Source organism: Onychomys torridus, chromosome 4 (assembly GCF_903995425.1).
Source record: "Onychomys torridus chromosome 4, mOncTor1.1, whole genome shotgun sequence".
Classification (NCBI taxonomy): Eukaryota; Metazoa; Chordata; class Mammalia; order Rodentia; family Cricetidae; genus Onychomys; species Onychomys torridus.
In genome coordinates, this window is record NC_050446.1 from 109,880,541 (window position 1) to 109,906,120 (window position 25,580).

General features: G+C 40.1%; 1 protein-coding gene across 2 annotated transcripts in view; it reads left to right on the forward strand.

Moving 5' to 3' along the window:
* Plcb1 (phospholipase C beta 1) overlaps positions 1-25,580 on the forward strand; it is a 696,401-nt gene that overhangs the window by 614,082 nt on the left and 56,739 nt on the right. Inside the window, exon 32 of one of the 2 annotated variants that reach the window (XM_036183929.1) lies at positions 8,500-8,617. The exons of the other annotated variant lie outside the window; for it this stretch is intronic. Within the exon in view, the coding sequence (XP_036039822.1) occupies positions 8,500-8,598 (99 nt within the window). The 3' untranslated portion in view covers positions 8,599-8,617. The remainder of the gene's footprint in view (positions 1-8,499; positions 8,618-25,580) is intronic. 2 annotated transcript variants of the gene reach the window in all.

Below are 25,580 nucleotides of genomic sequence, written 5' to 3' on the forward strand. Positions count from 1 at the left end.
GAGAGAGAGAGAGAGAACATAATGGCAAGGGAGACAGGGTAGCAGGTGGCTGGAGCAAGAAACTGGCTGACTGTATCTCTACCCACAGTCAGGAAGTAGAGAAAGGGAGAACAGGAAGTGGGTTGAGGCTTTAAGACCTCAAAGGTCACTCTCAGTGTTGTACTTCTACCAGCAGGGTTCTATGTCATCTACCCAAACAGTGGTACCAACTGGGGATCAAGTGTTCAAATACGTGAATCTGTGGGGGACACTTCTCATTCAAACCACAGCAAGTGGGCAGCCGGTTCTGGGGATGGGCAGCCATTTCTAGGGATAGCTGACCACTTCCAGGGATGGCTAGCCAGTTCTATAGACAGGTAGCTGGTTTAGTGGCTTAGCAACCTCCCCGAGAGTCAGCATTTTCAGAATTTTGATGTTGATGCTTGCAGCTCTCAGACTTTAACACTGAGGACAAGATGGTTGCTAAGGATCCTGTGTCATCATCTTACGTAGAACCATTTAAAAGAAGAAAAGGAAATACCCCCAATTTATACCCTTCTTAGGATTGGTGAAAACCTTCCAGAACCCCCCAATCCCCACCCCATCCCACCCCCACACACTAAATTTCTCATCTGCTATAATGGAACCACATCTGGTTCCTAAAGCAATCACAAGGAAGAGAGTGTAATATTTATGACTGCCTTACTGTGACTAGGACTCATTCACAGAGGTGGAGAAAGTTCAGCTCCTTGGTTCTGTGGTTGCCAGAAACCTAAACACAATGGATGCTTTCTCATGGAGTACTGAATAAACAGTAATTGGGGGTGCTGAGCAGTTTGTGCTACAACTATATATTCAGAGGCTTTTGTTTCTTCTTTCTTGGCTCTTTGATTATTAGAGATCTACAGTGTTCCTAGGAATTCTTAATCATTCTCTTGTCTTTATTTCTTAGTGTAACTAGGAACCACAAAATATTTTCTCTTTCATCTGTGAGGCTGTTCTTGTGGCCATCACGTTGTAAGTGGATTTTAAGGTAGCCCTTGAAGGTTGTTGGTTCCATGTCAAACCAAATCATTTGTTGGAGGGTGTTCTTTGAAGCTTAAGAATGTGTTTTTATAGCTATTACTTTGATAATAAAATAAGAAATCACATGTGAAGTCAGCCATGGTAGCTCACATCTATAATCCCAGCACTTGGCAGGAGGAGGCAGGAGGATCAGGACTTTTATAGGTCATCCTTGGCTCCATATCAGGCTTGAAGCCATACATGTAAGACACTGTCTCCATCCAAACAAAGTGAAACAAAATAAATCACATGTAGTCCTATTGTATGCTGCATAGCAAATGAAAGAAAAGGACAGCAGAAGCAAGAAGGATGTTAGTCAGCTGTCTGCCTCTGGGACACAATTCCTGAAATGGTCAGTTTAAAAGGGGACAAGGTTTATTTACACTCACAAGCTTAGAGGTTTTAGTCCCATGTTGTTTGTCCCTGTTCCTTTGGGCCTATAGTAGCACACCATGTCGTGGAAATAGTTCATGGTGGAGGAATTGTGTTCATGCTCAGCAGCAAAACCTGAATCAGTGAGAATAGACCTGAGTCCCAATGTTTTCTTCAACGGGAAAATTCCCAGTGAGTTCATGTATTCCCACTAGATTCACTTTAAAAAAGTGAGACAGGGTCATTATGCAATCTAGACTAGCTTAAAATCACAGCGGTCCTCCTGCCTCAGCCTCCACATTACTGTTTAAAGGTATGTAAGATACCAGGCCCAGCCAGGCCTCACCTCTTAAAGGTCCCACTAACTCCTTGGAGCACTTGGTACATAGACCAAGCGTTTATTCATGGACCTCTGGAGGATACTTCAGATCCAGACTTGCAAGCAACAGTAGTAAGCAGTGGAGGGAAATGGCACATCCAGTGTGGGATGGGAATGGAATCACGGGACAGCAAGTGTAGATTAGGAAAGGCCAGGGTGAGTGACAGACCTCAGTGCTCTATGACTGTGGGATGTGAACCAGAAATAGAATAGCACTGCCTTTGAAATCCTCCTTCCTGAATGCGATCGTGGAAGGGCTCTGGAGCGTGCCATAGATATGAACCAAATGAATAAGAGCAGCAACCAAAGAAAAGAGGAAAAACTCAAGGAAATGAAAATAGTCAATAGTAGCCATAAAACAGCTTCACCAAGTCAGCTCCATTCAGTAAGAGTGATGACAAGGCAGAGTGATTTTTATGACATCTAGAAATTTATGAACTGTTCCGAGTTTATGACAAGAACTGTATACAGGGCAAGCTTCACCTGAAAACATGCCCAAAAGTCACTCTTAGTTCTGGGAAGCAGCGGCCCTTCTCAAAAATGGTATAGAAAAGCGTTCTAAATAGAACCTGATAATACATCATCATTTGCTTGTAGCAAAAGTGTCAGGAGATGGCATCTCTCCTCAGTCTTCAGTGTCTTTCAGCATGTTATTGAACATACTAATTCACTCTCCCTTCACCCACTTCATCTGTGTAGTATAGTCATAGGTCAGTGTCCACAGTCATGGCCTGAATATGGAGAAAGCTCTTTTTGTCTGTACTTTTTTTTTATCCTAATCTACTATTTTGAGATGTTCAGAACCCTAGACTTATCTGCATAATATAGTCTTCCTTGTTGATAAATAAATTCTTGTCTTTTAAAAGTCAAAGGAGATCTAAAAATTGAACAAAAGAAATTTATCCAATTGGTGAAAGCCAACAGGACTTCAGTGGCAAGGCATTTCCCTGGCCCAGCAGAGGGCAAGCTGCCTTGAAGGTTCATGCAAAATGGAGCCTTCACTCAGCAGCACACTCAGGCTCCCAATGAACCTGAGTCCTCATATTCTTACTAACCTTGCAACAGAACAATGAAAGGAAAGTATGGTTAGTCAGAAACAATATCTTTAATCTTTTTGGTCCCTGTTTGCCAGGGAGCATATGATGGACCCAGTGCAAAAGCTTAGTTTGGACTGCCCCACTTGTGACTGATAGCAGACTCCTTCAGTAGGTAGAATTCATTTTTATTTTTATTATAAAAAAGCACAGTGTGTTCCATTGTCTTGTAACTTTTGAGAGCATAGCAAAAAAAAAAAAAAATGGAGGTTTGATCCTTAGAGGCAATTTATATAACAAATAGATATTTTGACCCTGGATTTGACATAAGATCAAATTGTCCATTGCTGTGCCCAAGTCCCACTGAGACTTATTAAGTTACAGACAATAAACATTCTTAAAGGTAATGTTCAGTTCCTTTTCAACAGAATTCTCCCTTCCAGAGATATATTCAGATACGGGTTTCCTGGTGGTCACCTGCTTCACTGAGCCCTTAAATGTATGTCTTCAATTGTGTCTAAGATATGTATTTTTGCAAAATTCAGCCACAGAATCTATAAGATGCTTGCAAGAACACTATTCAGGCTTCCAACTCAGTGACATAATTGGTTTCCTTGGGATTTCTATACCTGGGTTTGCCAAGCCAATAAGAAAGAATTAGTGTATATAAATTGTGTTGGAAGCGATTCAAGAGCTCAGCTGCAAATACCAAGCAGCCATTGCTTGTGTGGACTTAAACGACAAGTTGTGATGATACAGAGGCCTTCTGCTCTTACTCCTGAACATTTGAAAGAGGTTTATTCTAGCATGTTGCCCTCAATCTGTTGCAGATATCCCAATGTGTATTGATCATTCTGTGGCTACTGGCTCTCATTAAAGGAATCATCCTTTGACTAGACTTTTAATGAACTGTCTGCCTGACCTCATAAAACAGTCGATAAATTTGTAATTTCTTTTTTCTCTGACACTTAATTTGTCTTTGGTATTTCTTAGGCCATAGGTTTTCTGCTTTAATTTAGCTCTTTATCAAGAGAGAATTCCAAGAAGCTTTAGGGCATTTTTCATTTATTCCCAAAGAACATTTTGTCACGTAGCTACTGCCTCTTCTTTCTTTGTCAATGAGGAGACTATAGATTGAGTTTCCTCATTTCTCCCTCTGGCATCTCTGAGGCAAGGTGAGTGGCTCATCTTAGGTATGAAGTTAATCATGCTAGGAACCACTGCCGGTCTCTGAGATGGAACCCTGGGTGCAGCTGACATTTGACCTGGTATTCACAGGGAAAAGACTTAACTTGGGGAGCTAAAGTTAGACCCTTCTTCACCTAATTCATTTATACCTCTAATCTTTACTATTTGATGGACAAGCATGGATTTTCCCTGCCAGTATCAATTAGAACTCCTTCTGGGAACACAAACTCCTCAGTGGGAGCCAACAGGCTTTGGGCCATGCCTGACTTATTGTCAAATCTTGATTAACCCACACAGTAGCTTGGTCTTATCAGTTCTATATGAAGTTATTTTTTTTTTCATTTTTATCTATGCAAAGAATTGTGTTTTTAGAAAACAAATGTGGTTATCAATTTTCTTGAACATAAAACTGAGATATGTTTACTTTCCTTCTGGGAGATATTAGAACCATTTTTTACTCCCTTTGTCCAATCTCAACTTATTTTTGAAATCTACTGTGATCATAAAGACTTTTTAAAATTAGAATAAATTTTAATAAAAAAGCCTCAGTGTCTCTGGCCACTATTCTAAAATACAGTAAAACTAGCAAAACCAAAAAACATTAGTTATGCACCTCACTGATATGAGTGGTTCCTTCAGTGAGAGCCAAGGCTCTCCAGAAGTTTCTACCTATATTTACAATGTGTCCCCAGTTTTTAGATGTCCTTAAATGGGGTAGACACTGAAAAGGGTAATGGCATGAGATGACCATAAAGACATTTAATCATAATATATGAGACTAGCATATGCCATGCCATCAGTGTTCATTCAGTTTCATCTACATGCTTATAGCCTTCTTTGCTGAATGAACATTCTTTAGTTTAAAATGTGTACCAGAATCTACATTGCCTTCCTTCTGCAGTGATATTTTCCCTGGGTATAGAATTTTGTATGGGTGGTTACTTTCTGGCAGCTCATTAGGGATAAAATTCTGCTGCCTTCCTACATCTGCTGGTATAGTTAAGTGTTAGTGTAGTTCTATAGATGTGATTTGTATTCCTTCCCTTGGACTTCATTTATACTTTTCCCTTTTATCTTTTACATTGTTTCCATAATGTATCTGTGTGTTTGAAATGGCCAAACAGATAGATAGCTCTAAAATGTATCTGTATTTAAAGTAGCCAGACAGATAACTTTAATATATCTCAGTGTTTGATGGCCAGATACACAACTTTCATTGTCTTATACAGCTTATAATGTATCTGTGTGTTTTAAGTGGCCAGACAGATAATGCTATAATGTTTTTGTGTGTTTGAAGTGGTCATATAACTCTAATGTATCTGTGTGTTTGAAATGGTCAGACAGATAACTTTAAAATGTATCTGTGTGTGTGTGAAGTGGCCAGATAGATAACTCTAACATGTTTTTGTGTATTTGAAGTAGCCAGACAAATAACTCCATAATGTGTCTGTGTTTGAAATGGCCAGACAGATAACTCTATAATGTATCTCTGTGTTTGAAGTGGTCAGAAAGATAACTCTAATGTATCTCTGTGTTTGAAATGGCCAGATAGATAACTCTATAATGTTCCTGTGTGTTTGAATTGACCAGACAGATGACTCTAACGTCTATCTGTGTGTTTGCAATGGCCAGACACTGAGCTTCATCTGTTCTGTCAGACTCTTAGATGTCATGTCGACAAACAGTGGCTTCTGTGCAATGTTTTCCTTCACTTCTAGAATTTTATTCTGTGTGCGTGGGTGTATGTGTGTGTGCATGCACACGTGTGTGTGCACACATGCAAATTTATGCATACATCTGCGTGTGTGTGTGTGTGTGTGTGTGTGTGCCCTTACACTCATGCATGCACACATGCACAAAATAGACTCTTACTCCTTTTTCCCCTCTTAACTTCAGGGATTTTTTCACCTTTTTGTTCTGTGCTTCCCTGGGGACAGGTATTTTTCTGACTGTCTTTCTGACACACTGGCTCTACCCTGCTCATCCGCTAAGTTTTAACTCTCAAGCTGTATGCTTTCTTTTATTTCTAAAAGTTCTATTTGGTTTCTTGTCAAGTCAGTGGTCTGGAGGCTGTAGCTTTCTGTATGGAGGATTCCCTGTGACTTCCCTGACTCTGGAGAGGCCTCAGGTTTGGGGTATAGGCTCTTCACCCTTTAAAGTTTCCAGAGAGGAATAAATTCAAATGTTCCAGTTTGAGTAAGGCCCATGGTGGCCATGCAAAACATTTGGATTTCAGTTGCTTGGATTCATGGGTCCTTTCAGTTAGGCCTAGTCATTCCTTAGGATTTAGTGGTTTCTAAAGAAGATAGTTTTAAAATCAAATTCAACTTTTTTCTGTTTACTGTGGGAGAGACAGCCAAGCAACTCAACTAGCCAATGCTTGAGATAGGAAGGCCTCTCACAGCAGTGTTGAATTCTTTAATATCTGAATTAGTCCCACTTTGACAGAGACATGCAGCCTGTAGGAAACTATGCTTGTGCACGGCAGGAAATTTGCTCCTCCTGTGTGGTAGAGTTTACAAAAGCTGTTTCCCCATCTACTGCAGGCCTGAAGTAGGAGAGATGGGCAAGCAGGCTTCAGTCTAGACAGATAAAGATATGAAGCCAAGTCACCAAAGAGCCCATTGTTGCTTTCACAGATGCCTACGTTCTAAAAGCGCTGCCATGCCTCAGCCACCCTTTGACTCTCTGGAGCTGAAACTGTAGAGAATAGTAACCATCCCACTTACTCCCTTTGGGGCATTATCACAAAGATATCCATGCTGTGTAAAAGTCAGAAATGTCCTTACTTAAAAAATTTGAACTTCTCTTGAACAAGTGGACTATGTAATTATGAGAGAGGCACACTGACAAGCCTGTGCCTGTGAAGGGGCTACCCCTTAAGCTTGGTGTGGCATAGGCTGCTTCACAGATTCCCATTACCAGTTGATTTCTAAAAGGTGATGAGTTTGAAGTTTCAACAAAGTTGTAACAAAGATTCACTTGGGGGCAGTTGATTCTTCCTCCTTTTCTCTTCCCAGGTAACTTGCTTTCTCCCTCCTTTTCTGGATTTTCCCTTCCTGGAAATGAGATGATGTGGCAGTATGGAATTAGTTATATTGGGTTAAGGCAGAGACTCCAACGGTAATACTCTCTACCAGCTAAGTAGATGGTCTTGAGTTATGGTTCCGTCTTCTCACAAAACCCCAATTTAGCATCAGGAATTGACTGAGAGGTGTTCTATCTTCCTACCGCCATACACAAAAAAGACTGCACACTCAGGGCGGGAGCTTTGGGACTCCTTTCAGATTTCTGTCCTGTGTTCACGCCACCATGCACTGTTGACTGCATTTTTCTACTACTAAGTGGATTTTAAATTCTCAATATATCTCTAATTTTTAAGTCCTCATTTGGGGTAAATGGGATAGTGAAAATTATCAATACATACATCCTAAGCACTTTTAATGCAAAATACATAAAAGTATAGTTGATATCTGAAAACTATTTTACACAAGCCTTTGACATTTTAAGGGGAAAATGGTGCTTTTCCAGAGCACCCAAGTTCAAATCCTAGCACCCACATGTTCACTCATGGCTGTTTGTAACTCTAGTATAAGAGAACCCAGCACATTGTTCTGGCCTCTGTGGTCACTAGGCATGTAAGTGGTGCATAGACATACAGGGAGGTAAAACATTCGTACACATAAAGGTTAAGAAAAAAATCTTATTGCACACTACCACCAACTCCTATTTCTGACCTTTTCCTCATTTTTATTCTAGACTACTGCCTAGTCAGTCATCAATTTCTTTTCTAAGTCTGGCCGTCTTTCCCCCATAGGGTGTAAGCAGCAAGGAGTGAAGAGCTTCATCTATTTTCTCCACTTCTATTAGCTGCTGCCCATGCCCTGCACTCTAGATACCTAAGAATAACGCCTGACACCTTCTTGCTGTTCAGTAAATATTTTTGTTTAATATAGAACACCTCATAAATTCGTATGCCACTCAACTCCAGGGCCACAATAATCTTCTCAGCATGGCTCCAGTTGTCACATATATATGCTGCTGAAGGGAGTTCCAGTAAAGAGTTTTGAATTTCTTTATTTATGTAAAGGGATAATTAACTTCATTTTACAACATTCTCTCTTTGGGTATGAAAAGTAGAGCATCAAAACTCAACCCACCAGGCTGCCTCATCCCACTGAAAAGCTGTCAATCAAATATCTTTTCTCAGCTCTCTTGATGTAGTAGGACAAACAAATTTGTCATCACATCTCATCCCTGGAGAGGGTGGGGAAGAGCCAAGAAGTCAATTAGCAGTACCACTGCATTTTTGGCAAGCTGGGTCCTGTGCTACCCTGCAGGTGCTGAGGGAGGTGGGGGTGTTAAGCTGCCACTCCAAATGGCACATCAAGGGACCACCCAGACCTAAATTTGAAACACCAGGTGACTCAGAAAGCCATTTCCCTGCCATAGAAATGACAGCCTCCCTTTTTCTCCACACAGGGGGAAGGCTCCTCCTCAGTCTTGTCGGAAACTTGCCATGAGGATCCCTCTGTTCCCCCCAACTTTACTCCCCCCAACCCTCAAGCTCTCAAGTGGTGAGCGCCGTCCTTCTAGCCAGGTAGGACTGGATGGGAGGGCCCTTTTGAGAGAAGGGTGGTGTGTGGCCATCCCCTGTGCAGGCAGTGCGGACTTGCCTCTTTGGTCCTCACCCTCCTCCTCCACAGTCCCATCTATTTCCTGTGGAATTTCCAGCACATCTGGAATGCCTTCGTTGGCCTCATTCTCCTCTGCTGTTTATTCCTCCATCCTTGCATTCCTTCCGATGGGCAGAAACTCCCTTTTCTTCACTCCTTTTCCTCCTCCTTCCCTTTGTTTCTATCTACACTTTGGCTTCCCCTTTTAATCTTATTTTTCCCTTTCTTGCTCTTCATCTCTTCTTCCCACTTCGGAAGTGTATTTTCCAGTGATTCTCACTACCTCCTTTTCCTCACATGGCCCCATTTTATTTTTCAAACCAAAAGGGAGTCTCTGAGGGAATCTTTTTAACCCACTCTACATCTTATTATGCCTTCTAAAAATTCAACAAAATTAATATACTATCACATGACCTTTGGAGTTAAGAGGGCAGGTTGTGAACCTGACTCTGGAAGTGAGAACACTAGATCCCTGCAGTAGAGATTCTGGGTTAGCAACTAGAGACTGGAGCAGACTGCAGACTTGAACTTCAAACAGGATTCTTGCACTCACAGCTGTGTTGTGAGAATTTATTGCATTCCTTACACTAATCCAAAAAACGGGTCTGTGCCATTCCAGAGGGTGTGCATTTGGGAAGAGACATGAGACATCCTTGTGATTAAAAAAAAAAGTCAAATTTCTTACCCTTCTTACCCACAATAGCCTGGCTAATTATGGCTGACAACATCTTACTGTATACTGCAAAATAATTAGTGGAGAAGATTCTGAATGTGTTCAATACATTCTCTCTCTTTCTCGCTCACTTGCTCTCTCACACACACCTTATCCTGATCCACACATGCCATGTACCTGTACTGCTGTACTATTATACTATAGTCCATAAAGATACCATGATAAGGAATTGAGAGATTAAAAAATAAAGTGTATTTTAAAATAGAACAATGTTTTAATAGCAAGATGCTTTTCTGATGTAACAAAAATAGAGTTCTACAATGAAACTGAAAATATTTTTTCTTCAAATATTGGTTGACCTGTAGTGTAATGCAGCATAGAAACATGTCCAAAAATGGTTGCAAACAACTCCTTGCTGAGGAAGGGAGGTAAGTCCCTGCATGCCCTGTTTACCAGTGGCATTGGCTCAGTGCTGACCAAATCTTACGGGGTCTGTTTGGGCATCCTCTTAAGTACACATCCTGATCTGAGAGGTCTGTTTGGGTAGAAGAATCTGTCCTTCTAACCAGTTCCCCCATTTAATGACCAGACACTCCTGTGACCATAATGTGACTGTCAGGGTTCTAGAACATTCCTACATCCTGTCTTAAGCCTATTGAAAAATCTGTAAGCTGCCTCCATACTTAAATTGTGTTTTTATCTAATAATAAGCTTGGCCCATTGATATCATTATTTCTCTCTTGTTGAGTGAGAGGGGAAGAGGTGGAGGGGTGGGAAGAGAGAGAAAGAGCACATTTGAGAGCAAAGTTGCAGCCTAGTCGTGATTTCTGACCACATCATCTCATCAGCGACAACTGTATGACCCTGTGATAAAGCTTGTTCCTGGAGAGGAAGGCTGGCGTATACTGATTTCCATCTTGTACAGGAAGCCACAGGGGAAGCTTGGAAACACCCTCCTCATTGGGCCCTGAATGTTAAGTCTTCTTTTTGGTTGGTTTGTTGCTGCCTGGTGGTTTATATATGTTTGTGGAGGAAGGGACAGTACCACAGCTGCCTCCACATGTGTGGAGAGCAGAGGATAGTTTGCAGGGGCTGGTTCTTCCCTTCCACCCTGTGGGTCCCAGTGTTCAAACTTGAATCTGCCTTGGCATCCAGCCTCTTCACCAGCTGAGCCATCTCTCACTGGCTCTGTTTTGAGAGCCCTTGTGAGGCATTCTCTGCAATGAGTAGAACTCTGGAGTCTCTCAAAAGATGCAGATGGCAGTGGTCCTAAGGATATGGAATTCGAGCTGGATTTTCAAAACAAATAAATAGAGACTCTAAATGTTCCTTTTTGTTCTAGTGTTCTATTGGGCTTGTTCCTGCTTTGCACACAGTAACAAAACAATCAACCAAATAAACAACCAAAATACCAAAATGGTACATCTTTTAAAAGAGTATTCCCATAGTACCTGGACTTCCCCAAAAAATCTTTAATCACATTGTTAGTTTTGCTCCCCTTAGCTGCTCAGAGACAAGGGGTGATGTAAAAATAAACTAACCTCACACTTTTCATGAAAAATATGTCTCACTGCTAAACCAGAAAAAAAAAACTAATTATAGAATTTTATAGTTTAAAAAATATAAATCATTCTTATGTAACAATATATAGAGTCATTTTTGTTCCCATTTTAATTTTCCCAAAATGTTTCTTATTTTTCACTAAACATTTCTATTTATACATAGCAACTGAAAAAGAGCAAATTAATTGAAGCTAGCAGTACATACAGTTCTTGTGTTTATGACATGAAGAAGGTGGGTCCCAAGAGTACTTGTCTACAATAGCTAAAGTTCATGTTTTTAACATTGTAAATGCACACTTCCATCACTGATGAAAAAGTACACTTTGTGTTATTAGTTAGAAATCAAAAGGTGAAGCTGAACAGGTAGCCCAGACTGCTAGTCCTTATAACTTCTATTTTTAGTAGTGACAAATCACGGTATAGCAAACTTTCAAGTAAGTGTTTGCTTCTTTTGTGTAGATGTGAATCATTAGATAAGCCGAGGTGGACCCAGAGAGATGGCTCAGTTGTTTAAAAGCTTATTGTTCTTGCAGAGGACCCACATTCAGTTCCTAACATCCATGATGTCAAGTGGCTTGAATTCTAACTCCAAGGAAGTTGACATTTTCTTCTGGACCCCAAGGTCTCATGCACTCACACGTACACAGACACTTACATAAACATAATTAAAATAAAATGAATCTTTGGAAAAATTAAGGATCTGTAGAGTGACCTGCTCCTAAAAATACTGAAGGCATTACCTTGGGAAAATACAACTTAATGACAAGCATTTATTGAGTGCCTGTTGTGTTCTGGACTTTGCCAACAGGGAACTCAAAAGAACAGAACACACAGCTCCTCCATGCTTTGGCATATTATAAGTCAGTTAGCAGCAATAGAAAGGTATTAAAAGTCATCCTGATTAAAATAATTTTAAAATAGCATTTATCTCACATGCATTGTTGTCCACACCTTCTGACCACATCACTTGTCCTAGCTTCTTGTTCTCAGTGTGGTACATTAGAGGAAACTAAGGTTTGAGAGATTAGTGGCCACCCTTGCCTCATCATCCATTCACCATTTAGCATATGCATGTAGGTGCTGACTTCAAACCAGAGACTTTATAAATGGATTTGGCTCCCTTGGCATCTTACTCTCTCTTCTGTCCCTAATCCCTCCTTGGTAAAGTCTTCCACATCCCCAGCACTCTATGAACATCCTTGTTAGTTAAGCTTTCTTCTGAAATACCCCAGAAAGGGCCTAGTATGTACTAGGAGCTAGTGTGTAGAAGGGGCTGCAGTGGACCAGGGGCTAGAGTTCACTAGGGATGAGTGAACACCAAGGGCCAGTGTGTTTGAAGGGCTAGTGTGTAGGCTGTGCTATGGCCCTAGTTTGATTTGTTAAGCAGATGGCTTTCATATATCTTTTGAAGTTGTACTTATGCCCTAGTTTACCCCAGAGGATACTGGGAAATCTAAAGACCATCTTGAAAGAGAACCATCTCCTTCTAGATTATATTTAAGTGTCACACAGCAAAAAGGGGCTTCTCTCACCCCTCACCCTGCTCCTTTTCTTTGGCAACAGAGGCAAAACAACTGCTTCAGGCTACATTAAGAAAGATTTAAACAAGAAATAAAGGGATTTCTCTGAGAGTAAGAATGTTTAAAACCTTAAAGGGACCCCTAAGGACTGTGGTGTGTGTCTTTGAAGATCTTTAAATGTGAAAACAATTCTTTCACCAACAGAAAGTTCCATAACCTTTGTATGGTCTCCTTTGAGTCTGTCAAGGATATGATTAATTAAAGGCAGACATTTACCACTAAAATAATAGGCATGAGATTCAGAGAATTGGAGGTGTTGGAGGACTCATTAAACAGTTGCATAAATATCATGCTGAAAGATTTAATGAGTCCATAAGGTCACTGATAGAGCAATGGAGCCTCGATGGCCTAGAAAAAATAAATTAGAATCGATAGTGTTCTTCCTAACTAACCACTGAGAGATGGAGTCTATAATTATATCTTAATGATGCATATTGGTGTTCTCATCCTGAAGAAAATGAAAATAGCTTGTTTTTAGCTTTGTACTCATCAATAATAAAAAGTTCAGGTGTCTGTGCTTAGTTGAAGAGCTCATGGGATCGAGGATACTTTTGCAATGCTACAGTTGGGTGAACAGTGTCCATTGTTTTCTTTTATTGATTCAACTAATCGGTACCTATTACATTGCAGGCATTAAGTTTTGAACTGGGAAAACAGAAGGGTGCCTGGCAGCCCTGTATCCAATGGATGATTGTCTACCACTGTGTAGTGTCCATTTGGACTTTCTGCAAAGACAGAAGACTTTAATGTCTGAATGGTCAGTGCAGTAGCCACTGCTCACAGGTGGCTCCTTGCTATGTGAAATGTAGTTTATACAATGGAATTCTTTATTTAATTAAGTTTTTAACTTAACAGTTACATGCCTGGTTTCCAGTGTGTGGGCCATCTGCCTACAAAAGATTTGTATTGACAAAACCCACTAAGATTATTATTATAAAAAGCTGTTTGCAAACTAGACATCATGGTAGCGCTATGTGTAATCCCAGCACTTGGAAGACTGAGGCAGGAGAATCACCTTAAGATCAAGACAAGCTGGAACAAACAAACAAAAGCTTTTTGTAGTGGGAAAGAGCAAGCAGCTACTTGGGAAAACCAAACCTGAGGCAAGGTTTGAACTGTGACCCAGAGGACTGAGTTGAAGCTTGAAGCAGAGGAGCAGACAGAACGTAATACCCACAGCTTTATGGAAAGCCTTAGATAGGAGCATCATATTAGTGTCCTGGAGCTATGTCTGGTCTCATTATTTGTTTCATGCATCTGTTCAGGCTTCCATAACAATAGACAGACTGGAACTTAAAGAAAAGGTATTTATTTTCTCCATGTTGAAGGGTCTGTAAGTCTAAGATCGAGGTTTCAGGTGCAGCTTCCCTTCCAAGCTTATGGCCTGTGTACTGTGTCTTCATATGTCCTTGCTTTGGTGCAAACATAGGGCATGGACCCTACTGTCTATTTCTGTTCATCCAAAATACAGTCCCACTGGGAACTGGGAGTTCAGGATGCAAATTCAAGACTACACAATTTAGAAGTCAAGACAATAAGCCAATGTCTTCCCAGTGCTTTGCTTTTCATAGAAAAAGAAATGTATTGTTCATATGCAAGTCAAAAAGTTTACAGAAAACTGTCACCTCTCTAGCGTCTGATGACTTTAGTCACTGTTTTATAGTCATGTATCCATAAATAACATGCCATTCTAGAATATCGACAAGTGTAGAAAAGGCTTAAACCAATATGTTTATTATTGGCTTAATAAACATCATCAAGTGCATTAAGTATTAATTAAGCTAACATTAAATTTCTTTTATTCTTTAAGGACAAACCACTGGCATACTGGAGTCAGTTATCTATTTTTTTTTCCGAGGACTTTGTATTGGTTGTTAAATATGGCTTTTGCTAAATTTTTAATTTCATAAATTTACAAATAAATTAAAAGAAAAGATAACGAATACCCCAAAGTCACCACTTTTTGATTATTTAATAGCTCTCAGCATTATTGTCTTATGTTTTTATATTTGTAGGGTCTGTATTGTGGTTATAACTGTATTTTCCCATAATTCCTTATTCAAAGTCATCTATTTGATTGTTTAAAATTGGACATAGTATAAGAACTTATACCATGAAAAATACTAAATTCTATGAATAGGGCACTTTTTTTGGAGAGCCCTTTGTTGAACACATGCCAGAATAGCATGGACTCAAACTATGGTTTTCAGCCACAGAGTTTCTCTAGTATTTATACAGAATTCCTGTTGGTGCATGCCACTGTAGGAAGATTATTATCCCTTGTAATCTATTTCTGTGGTTCATAACACAATACATGGGCTACATGAGTTGTTAAAAGGTTTACTGGCACTCACAGTTCTGATCAGAGGTCCAGAGGCCACATTTTGATGATGACTTTCTTGTTGGCAGAGTTCCAAAGTAGCAAAATGCTTCACATGGTGAGAGATAAGAACACGCTGTTATAGCAATGTGGGTTTTTTTTTTCCTTAAGATATCTCATCAATCCATTAATCACATGAATACATTAAACCATTCATTAGGGCAGAGCCTTAATCTCCTATTAAATGTCTCACGTTATGCTACTTCTTAATATCTCATAATGGAGTTAAACTGTAACAAGAGTTTCACAGGAGACACATAATATTCGAACCATAGCACCCATTCATTATAAACAAAACAAGATTTCCTGTTGAATTATATTATCTTTCACACTCTTCTCTTCCCATAGCAGGAAGAGGCTGTTGTTTTGAATAATCCTCTCCTAGGTAACCAGAAGGTACTATTTGGGGGGAAACAAAAGAGCCCCCTAAAACATAAGTCTTGACAACAGTTCGTAACCTAGTCAGCAATGTCTCCTCCTGAAAATTGCCCCAGCCATCACATCAACAATCTTCCTATTGCTGAGGCTCAACTCAGTCGTGGCTGATGCCAAGCCAACACTTTCCTGGTTCATTTCATGGAGTGTGGTTTTTCTTTTCAATCTTTCTAAAAGTCTTAAGTAGCAGTAAGTGAAGCTGAATGGATGCTGGTGAAAAAGCAGTTCGGGGATAAAATACGACTTTCTTGTGGGAAGCATATCTCTCTAATGTCACCCTTCTACATCATCTTCAAGCAAGTCAAGAGTTGTTCAGACTTTGAAAAATGAGTTTCCATTTGGAAGAGATCATCTTCAACCTCTTAAAAAGTGAAGGCTAAGTCACACTCGTGGGCTCTAAAGTGTGAGGTACCGGAAGTTGAAGCGACTTGATCAAAGTTCCCTAAGAATGATTGGCGGCACTGGCTTCCTCATCTCGGGCCTGCTCTTTGGATTTACTCTGCAGTCCATCTGTTTTCTGAGTGAAGACCTGTTCATGATTTCTTGTGTCATTACAACACATTGTGAGGTTCCAGGAGGAGGAGTTCAAGCAGAAATCATTAAATGATTTAATATTTCTACCCTTTATCCATGTAATACATGGATACATAAGACATTGGTGGAGATAGGGGAGACTGAGAATCCTAAATCTACCTGAATTTATATGTCAGGATACATAAAATCCTTCATGTGTTTGGGAGGAAAAAAGAGAAAAAAATCTGGTAAAAGGAAAATAGGAAGGAAAAGACAGAAAGGGAGGTGGAGAACGTGGGAGGAAAGTCTAGAGTAATAGGGAAACAATAGTAAAAATCAGTGCATCAGCATGAAGGGAACTGCCCACTGTGTCGGAAGCTGTTGTATGCCTTCTGTTGCTACCACATACTCTCCAAGAGTGGGTCATTTATGCAGAGAATAATCTATTCAGCTGACACTTCTGGAGGTTAAGAAGTCACAGAATGCACCACTAGTTTCTACTGAGTGCCCACTGAGCCTGTCTTGATTATCATACTGCAGCAAAGTCTTCACATAGCAAGATAGAGCAAGTTGCCAGAGAGGTAGGTGGCTTGTGTTGCAAAGCCACCCCTGTGATAACCCACTAATCCACCAATCGGTCACTCCCAAGTATCTCATCTTTCACACTGGGGCCCAAATTCCTGCTCTGGAAATGTGAGTGACTCACTCAAACTATTGCCGCCAAAGACTGTCCCTTGGCTTCAGTAACTATGAGCTTGTCAGTAACTTTGTTGTTTTGAGGCAATCAGTGAAAAGTAGATATGGGAGTCTAGGTAATACTGGTAGGATCAGGAGGAGACAAGAAATGGAAGACAGCTCATCTAACATGCTTCTGAAAGTTTAGACCGAAGGAAGTTCTAGAAGAATCATGGGAAAATAAAACAAATAGAGGGACATCCAGTTCCAAGAAGCTAGAAAGTACTTCTCATTTATAGTTGAGTGTACTTTGACAAGAGGAACTCAAGGAGATGATAGCCATAGAGAAGACCAAAGAAGGTTTGTCACCTCCTCTCAGGATGGTAGCTTTTCTCCCCATGAGCAGTATTTTAGTTAGTGTACAGCAAACTATCATGAAATATAAGGAGAACACCCCTGAAGATACCGTTTGAACACTGGCTTGTTTTCTTCTACTGTTTAGTGCCTTCTAGTGATAATATTTACACCATGATCTCCTACAACATAAAACTACATGACCTGCCTGGCTGCTATACTGAGGCATCTACTACCAATAGGCTGCCAATTCTAGTTTCAGTCATTAGAACCCACTTCACCTCATGGTAGAGGGAAAGCATTTTGCATATAATGAACTGATTTTTCCCACCTTAAGCTGTAGCTTTACACCTGAAGAGGAGTTCTTCAAGGGAAGGATGCAGCTCCTAAAAGAGAAGATTCTCAATAATGGGACATACATCCTGAAAAATAGAATTGTAAGAGATTTCTCTGAATTCCTTTAGAGCCTTTCAGCCCAGAAGCCAGGTCTGAGAGACCAGTTTTACTACCTTTGAAAAGACAGTGGAGCTAGGAAAAAGAGAGAACGAGGAAAGCCTGGGTCTTTCAACTGCAGACTTGGAAGTCGAAGGGGAGGTAAAGCTTTGTGCATGCCTCTCTAGCGCACAATCTGGAAAAATCTGGACTGGCTCATAGCCCTCCACATCCCATGTGTCTCAGGAGGGCAGGGGAGTGTTGTAATGCCCCAATAATGGAAAATGACATTCTGAGTAGGCTACTTGAAACCTAGCAACAAACAAAAAAGGACATGGTAACAGCTTGCTGACGAATGTCAGTTCTTCTAGACCATGGGCTCACTCACACAGTGAGTTCTACCACTTTCCTGATGTAGGGCCATGGAGAAGTCTAGGCCAGTAGTAGGGTGCTGGGCCCTGAGTGGACATAGAAAGAAGTTTTGCAGGTCGGGGCATGTAATTCTGCTCTCCCTCAAAGATACCCTGAGTTCTGTAGTAGACTTACCCTCCATGTGGGGAAGCAAATAAATGGGGTGGGGTGGGGTGAGTGACAGTTTTTAATTCAAGAGACTGACTCACACAAGAAACAAGGGAACCAATTCTGTAGGGAGCAGAATTGCCAAGCAACTAAGGAAATTAGCTATTTCCTTCAGCAGTTAGAAAGGAGATGGACATCTTTGTCCCTTCACTGGATGTGTGGTTCTTGCATCTGTAGGGAGTATGCTTTAGGGGCATCTCTGCTGAGACTTAAATCACAGCCATTTCACAGGCAGGCAGCCCAGGGGCTGGGCCAGGTGCAGCCAGCTACTTGAGTCAATTGAAAGGGAATTGGTCACCTGGGAGATTTCTAACCTAATTTCAGATTTCCTGGACACCGTGTCCTCTTGTGCCCCAACACCTGCTGTGATAGATAGAAGTTTATAATGGAGTGAATAACAAGCAGCTTCATGGGCGCTGTGTCCCTTGGTAACAAGAAGCATATGGCTTAGGTAGCACCAGTCTTTTCTTGCTTTCTCTTTTAATTTTCTCTACTTTGTTTGTACTTTCATAGAAAGGTTTGGCAGCATTTTAAGAAAAAGCTTTTAAAGTCTCTTTTTTTTTTTGTAGAAAAATCATTCTCTTTCATCTCTCAAAGGCTTTAATCTGCTAAGCTGAAGTTGGATTTTTTTTTCTAGTTTTGTGGTTCTCAGGATTGAACCCAGGAGCATGCTAGGCAAATGTATGTCTTTGACATACACCTCTCCATGAATAGTTTAAAAACTGTTTCATACTTAAAACTCAGACTAGCCTAATAGTATTTGCTCTAAAATAAAATATTGCACACACAAACACCAACCCACTCATCAGGCAGACAAGAAACATTAGGAGGTAGTTGATAGGTCTTAAAAATTAATAAATACACAACTCCAGGGAGGCTGCCTGGAAGGCGGGACCCTGGGAAAGACATGGGGATCACCCAATGACAGAGGGATGGATGAGATCTGCATGAACAGCCTGGACGACAGTGGGAGTAATGAAGGGCAAGGTTTGAGGGAAAGAAAGCTTAGGGGAGCAGGAGATCATAGCTGGATCAAGAACAGAAAGGGAGAACAAGGAATAACAGACCATGATAAATGAAGACCACATGAGAACAGGAAGAAGCAAAGTGCTAGAGAGGTCTCCAGAAATTCACAATGATACATCCTCTGTAGACTGCTGGCAATGGTCGAGAGAGGGCCTGATCTGACCTGGTCTGGTGATCAGATGGCCAAACACCCTAACAGTCGAGCTGGAACACTCATCCAATAACTGATGTTGGTGGATGCAGAGGTCCTCGGCCAGGCCCCAGGTGGAACTCCAGGTGTCCAATTGTAGAGAAAGAGGAGGGACTGTAAGAGCGTGAATTGTTGAGACCAAGATTGCAAAAAGTGCAGGGACAAATAGCCAAACAAATGGAAGCACATGAATTGTGAACTAATGGCTGTGGAGCCCCCAGCTGGATCAGGCCCTCTGGATAAGTGAGACAATTGAATAGCTTGAACTGTTTGGGAGGCATCCAGGCTGTGGGGCCAGGACCTGTCCTTAGTGCATGAGCTGGCTGTTTGGAACCTTGGGCTTACACAGGGACACTTTGCTCAGCCTGGCAGGAGGGGGCTGGACCTGCCTGTACTGAATCCACCAGGTTTAAATGAATCCCCAGGGAAGTCTTGTCCCTGGAGGAGATGGGAATGGAGGGGAGGGGATGTGGGAAAGATGGGGATGGGGGAGGGAGGGGAGAGGACAAGGGAATCCATGGCTGATGTGTAAAATTAAAACACAAATATAATAATAATAATAATAATAATAATAATAATAATAGTAAAAAAGAAAAAAAATAATAAATAAAATATTTCTATTAGAAAAGGTGGATTAACTCTTGACAGCTCCTTTTGTAGTCATATTCCAGTAGATATATTCTAGAGAGATGAAGACACACAGTGTATGCCCCTGCCAGGGTCCAGTTATAGCAAAGCTTTGTACGCAGCCCATACATACTCCATCTTACCTGGTTTGTCTTACCCTTAAGTTCAGCTGGAAGTTCTAGACATGTTTTTTTTTTTTTCTTTAACCTCTGTATCTAGATGTGCACAGCTTACCCCAAATCACTGTCATATCTAGAATCTGTAAGTGATATTTAGATTTTACTGGTGACATTAAAACGTGATCAAAAGCTGCTATATAAGACTTTACAAGAGCACAGGATGAAAAATAATGTGTGGCGTCCGCAACTGTGTTGCATTTTGGTCCTCATCTGGATTTTGGCCTTTGGAGCATTCTGCATAAGCAATAAAGCTAAGAGAATTGGAAAGCCTAAAAACTACACATTAAAACTTCCAAACCTAGATATCTACTCTTGTAATTAAAATTCTTACTTATGAACAACTAGAAGAGACTATGTTTTTTCATATTGCTTGTAATAAATGACAGTTAATTTTAAAGTAGCTCTCCAACCATCCAACAATCCATCTATTCATGTATCTACAATGTTACACTTGAATGTGTATTGGTACTTTAGTATCCATGAGAAACTAATTGTAGGACCACCCACAGGTACCAAAATCTATGGATGCTCATGTATCTTATATACAGGGATGTGTTGTTAGCTTAGAATTGCACAAGCTTTCCATACTTCCATATACTTCTAACTCACTTTTTAATTCCTAATACAATGTGAATGCTATGATGATAAATGTTATTGTCATTATTTATAGACTAATGACAAGACCAAACATTTATACACTGTCAGTATAAGTACAATTTTTTCTTTCAAGCATTTCTTTTAAAAATTATTTTTTTGTTTTAGGTATGAGTGCTCTAGCTGCATGTACACCTTTATGCCAGAAGAGAGTATCAAATATCACTAGAGGTGGTTGTGAGCCATCATGTAGTTGCTGGGAATTGAACTCAGGACCTCTGAAAGAGCAGACAATGCTCTTAAACACTGAGCCTTCTCTCCAGCCCTTTTTCAAGCATTTCTGATCTGTGATGCAATAATTGGTTGAATCCATAAATGCAGATCCTATGAAAGCAAAAGGTTGACTCGTGTGTGTGTGTGGGGGGGGGCGCACGCGCACGCATGTGTGTGCAGACATAAAGACACAATAGCTCATTGCTTTGGCACAAACTCTGATAAAAGTGTCTCTTTTAGTACTTAGAACATACCATTAACAAAATCACATTGTAGTCAGTGCTTGCTCTCCTTGGATGCTGTACCACACACAGTCTCTTTTGCATTTGTCAGTTCATCTAGATGACACCAGCAAGCAGATTACCAACTAAGTACAGCTCACTGGGCCTTCCTGCCTAGCTGTCATGTGAGTCATGTGAGTACAAAGCCCAGGATTTTACAAATCTGGTCTCTTTTATTTTAGATCAGCCTTTGTTTCCCTTTTGCACAGTTGTCTGGGGAGAGGACGATTTCTGCATCCAGCACTGTTTGTTCTGGTGGCTCTCCACTGTGCCTTCCTTTATTCATTTTCAGCTGCTACACATTAACAGTCACAGAGGGGGAGGGATGCTTGTTAATTCAATACTTGATTGTGTGCCCCAGAGGGCCAAGCTTTCCCTTCTCCCCTGTGCAGAGGTAGCCTTTCTTTAGCTTTACCCTCTCTTCCTTAATAGGAACTGAACTTCTGCTCCTAGCTGGTATTTAAATGATCACTGTACTCTTATTGACATAAAAGTTTGCTGATGGGCTGGGTAATTTCCATTTATATTCATCTAAAGCAGAGATAAAGGAGGTGTTACTAGGACTGCAATCCTAAAACAGAAAACTACAGTAAAAGGCTCAGAGTTTGACCTAAGCAGACTGGTACTTTGATTTAGCAGAAGTGGAAGTGGCCAGAATGCTCTACTCATGGGGTGGTGAGGCCAGCCATGCTATCTAGCTTCCAGCCTTCTTGTCTGGACCACAGCCCCATTCCCAACCATTCTCTTTTCTCAAGCACATTCCTGTATTGTGAGTTACAGTGTGCAGCATGAAGGGAGATAAGTTCTAAAAACATTTGACAATTTAAAATTTATCTGTTCATCATAAAACACTGAAAATATACAATACAAAGTAATTCAGTTACTTTATAGATATAATTTAAATAAAAAATAAAAATTCTGTCTACAGCAGCAATAATATATAACTATATATTATATATATAATCTATAACTCTGTTTAAGAACATAAAACATTATATATATGTGTGTGTTATATATTTATTTATATTATAAAACAAACATAAAATATAGAATCACATCATATAGCCTATAGAGATATTCTTCTAGAATCTTGTATATTTCTATAGGATAGATTTTGAGAAGTAATATTTAGTAGTTCTCTGAAAATTATAGTAAAGTGAAGAACAGTCATAGGATAAAAAGAGGAGACAACTATGTGCAGAAGATTACTAAATAATTGTGATAAAAACAAATGGATTGGCAGTCATAGGACAGTATGTGGCTGCATGGCCAGGGCCAGGAGCTTAGAGGGAAGGTTGCCCAAAGAAGGACACTGAAAGATACAAATATCATTGAGATATGATAGGAATTGCTTCTATAACTCCAGTTACAGAATATCAAGATCAAAAGGGAGTACTCAATAACAGCAGCAGCAAAAAAAGATCCATGTGAAAGCCCCAAACAACAAAATCTACAACATTACAAGCAAGGAACTGTTTCCAAACATTTCCCGAAAGAAGAGTTTAGAGGACACATTGAAAGGTAGCATAGGGTCAGCTTCTCTGCAGATAATATGGAGGTGTGAAGAGCAAATTTCTGAAATGGTTGATTGGAGAGTTCTGTGGCTAGACAAGCAGGAGAGTTGATTAAAAACATGTCCAGACATGCAGAAATACCATACAACCTATAAATGTTACCAAAATATAAGACAAAGGATGTTTGTGTATGGATGTGTAGGCATAGATAAGAATGTGAATAAATAGAGAAGTCAGGTGTTTATTTACTAACATGGTTAACATGAGAAGGGAGCTGAGCTTAGGGCAGGGTATCCTGGGTGCTATATTGCTCTCTATCTTTATTAATTGTTGGCTTGTTTTTCCAAAAATAATATATTTATTCATTTTCTGAATGGGTTAAAATGCTCTTAATTTAATGTAAAGAATCTAATACTAGTAAAGTTACTTTAAAATGGGAGATTGCTGGAAATCCTAAACTTTTTTCTCAATGTTCATCTGCATCCATTTTTCTTAAGTACCCTCTATTTCTAGCTTTTCAAAACTCCAATTTAGCCTAAAAGACACCATTATGATTCCTTGATGGCATCGTGTTTCTGCTAATGAGCCCTTCAAGCTTGATTGGTTCTTAGTAGAATCACAGTGATACTGAAGTACTCCTAAAGTCACATGTTTCCCTCAGTATAAAATTTCCACATCTGTTGCTGATACGATCTAACCATAGGTTTTGACCTAATTTTGTACATTTTTTCATACAAAAAATCATAACTACCTGAATGCTAGCTAAAGTTAACTTTGTATGGTGTTTAAACCACCATTTCAGGAAATGATTTAGGTTATGAAAACATACAGAAAGAGAAACAGAGAGAGTTAAAACTCAAAGTGCATCTTAAAATGTGTCTACAAGCATCAGCCAAGGGAAGGAAGAGAGGGTGTCCAGTGGAGGTGCCCCTGAATGGAAGCAGCACTATAAAGCAGGAGAAGCGTTAGCTGGCTTCCCGCCTGAAAGTATTTGCTAAGGTGCTTGGACAGTGAAAGAACAGGAAGTGCAGCCGACATGGTGTGTCTAATAAAAGACACATCACCTAAAACTGGAACCCTGAGGAGCCAATAGCCCCTGACCATGCATCAGTTTAAAAAAAAAAAAAAAAAAAAAAACAAAAAAAAAAAACCTGTATTATAAGGAATTTCAAGAAAACATTGTTTTCAAGGCATGATGTACTACTACAAAGAGAAAGAAGTTTTTCCCTGAGAGGTCATGATTTCTGGCTGCTTCTCACAGAAACTGGATTCTTACCACTGTAGCATGAATCTTAAAGAGTCTTATTAATAAAATCAAACCCGAGGCCAGTTATTGGGGTGAATGCTGGGAGATCAGAGAAGCAGAACAAGCCACAGCTACCTCTCCTTGCCAGTTCTTCAGCTGATCCTGTTTCCTCAGACTGGAAGCCTCTGGGTCCTCATTCAGAATGGATCTCGGCTGAACTGCTGCTCAAAAGCCTAAAAGCTTAACCAGCCAAAATGCTTCTAGTTTCTGGTCTTCACACCTTATACATCTTTCTGCTTTCTGCCGTCACTCCCTGGGATTAAAGGCTCACTTTCTGGGTTTAAAGACGTGTGTTAAAAGTCTGGCTGTTTCTAATGTGGCCTTGAACTCACAGAGATCCAGGTGGATCTCTGTCTCTGGAATGCTAGGATTAAAGGCGTGAGTGCCACCATTTTCTAGGCTCTGTATCTATCTAGTGGCTGTTCTGTTCTCTGACTCCAGATAAGTTTATTAGGGTGCACAATATTTTGGGGAACACAATACCACCACGTACCCCTTTACAAAACCAGTGTTTGGTCTGCAGGTATCTCATTTAGAACTGCTGGTATAATTAATCCATTTGTTTATAAAGGAATTGGTCTTTAAACAATACATTAGACAATTGCTGGGAGTGTATAAACTTCCAGGACACACCATCTCACCCAAGTGACCACACTACACAAGAAGACAGTTCCTGAGTAAGAACCACAGAAGCAGCAGACAGCAGACCAAGTGCCTCAAACTGAGATTGTAGGAATGATGAGAGACGGTGAGCAGGTGTGTGGGAAGTTGACAAGAGTCAGGAACTTAAATGAGGGGAAGCAGACTCGCAACAAGTTGATTACCTGTAAATGCAAAACACAGTTCTATTTAAAATGCAATGCGTAGTTATAGTCACAGAGTGACAATTAGTAAATTTCCAGAGATCTCTAAAATTATCATAATATAGAAGAATGTCAAAGGCATGCAGAAATATAGCAGAGAGGTCAGGGGTTAGAACAGATTAAGAAGAGATAAGAGAATGGAAGCAGGAGAGGATCTGAATACCTAGTCTTTAGAATTCATGGAAGACACAAATTCATAGTATCAGAATTGTAAACAAAATACATTTAAAAAATTCCATATCCAGTTCTGACTTACCAAAATTTCAGAAAACCAAAATAAAAGAATTAAAAAAAAAGTTATATACCATAGGAACAATGGGGAATCTGAGTTCACTGCCCTCAGACCTTCAATAAGGACACATTCTGAGGAAAAATAACCTAACCGCAGAGGGGAAGACTGAACAGCAACATCTTGGAAGTAAATTAGCAGACAAACCTAAATAAACAGTTACTGTGTAAGAAAATAAGGTTGTTTTGTGTGGTTATAGACTAGAAATTAAATGTGAAGCAGTGCTCTATTCAAAAGAAGTCAATATTAAAACCTAAGTCTCTGTGTTGCTCAGAAAGAGAGTAAAGATTGACTGGCCTGCAACCTAGTGAGCATTGAAATTCCCAATACCACTGAAAGAATAAAAAAGTTGTGACATCGTAGATTGCAAAGCAGAAAAATATGAGATTAAAAAGTACAAGAAAACAAAAGTCAAAGGAGAAAGGAAGGAATAAGCAGAGGCAGAGAGAAAAAAAAAAAAAAAAAAAAACCTTGAAGTGAGATGATGAAGTCAAATCCCATTGCATGAGTAATCACAGCATGCACACAAGGTTCCACTTACCAATAGTAAAGACTGGAGGCT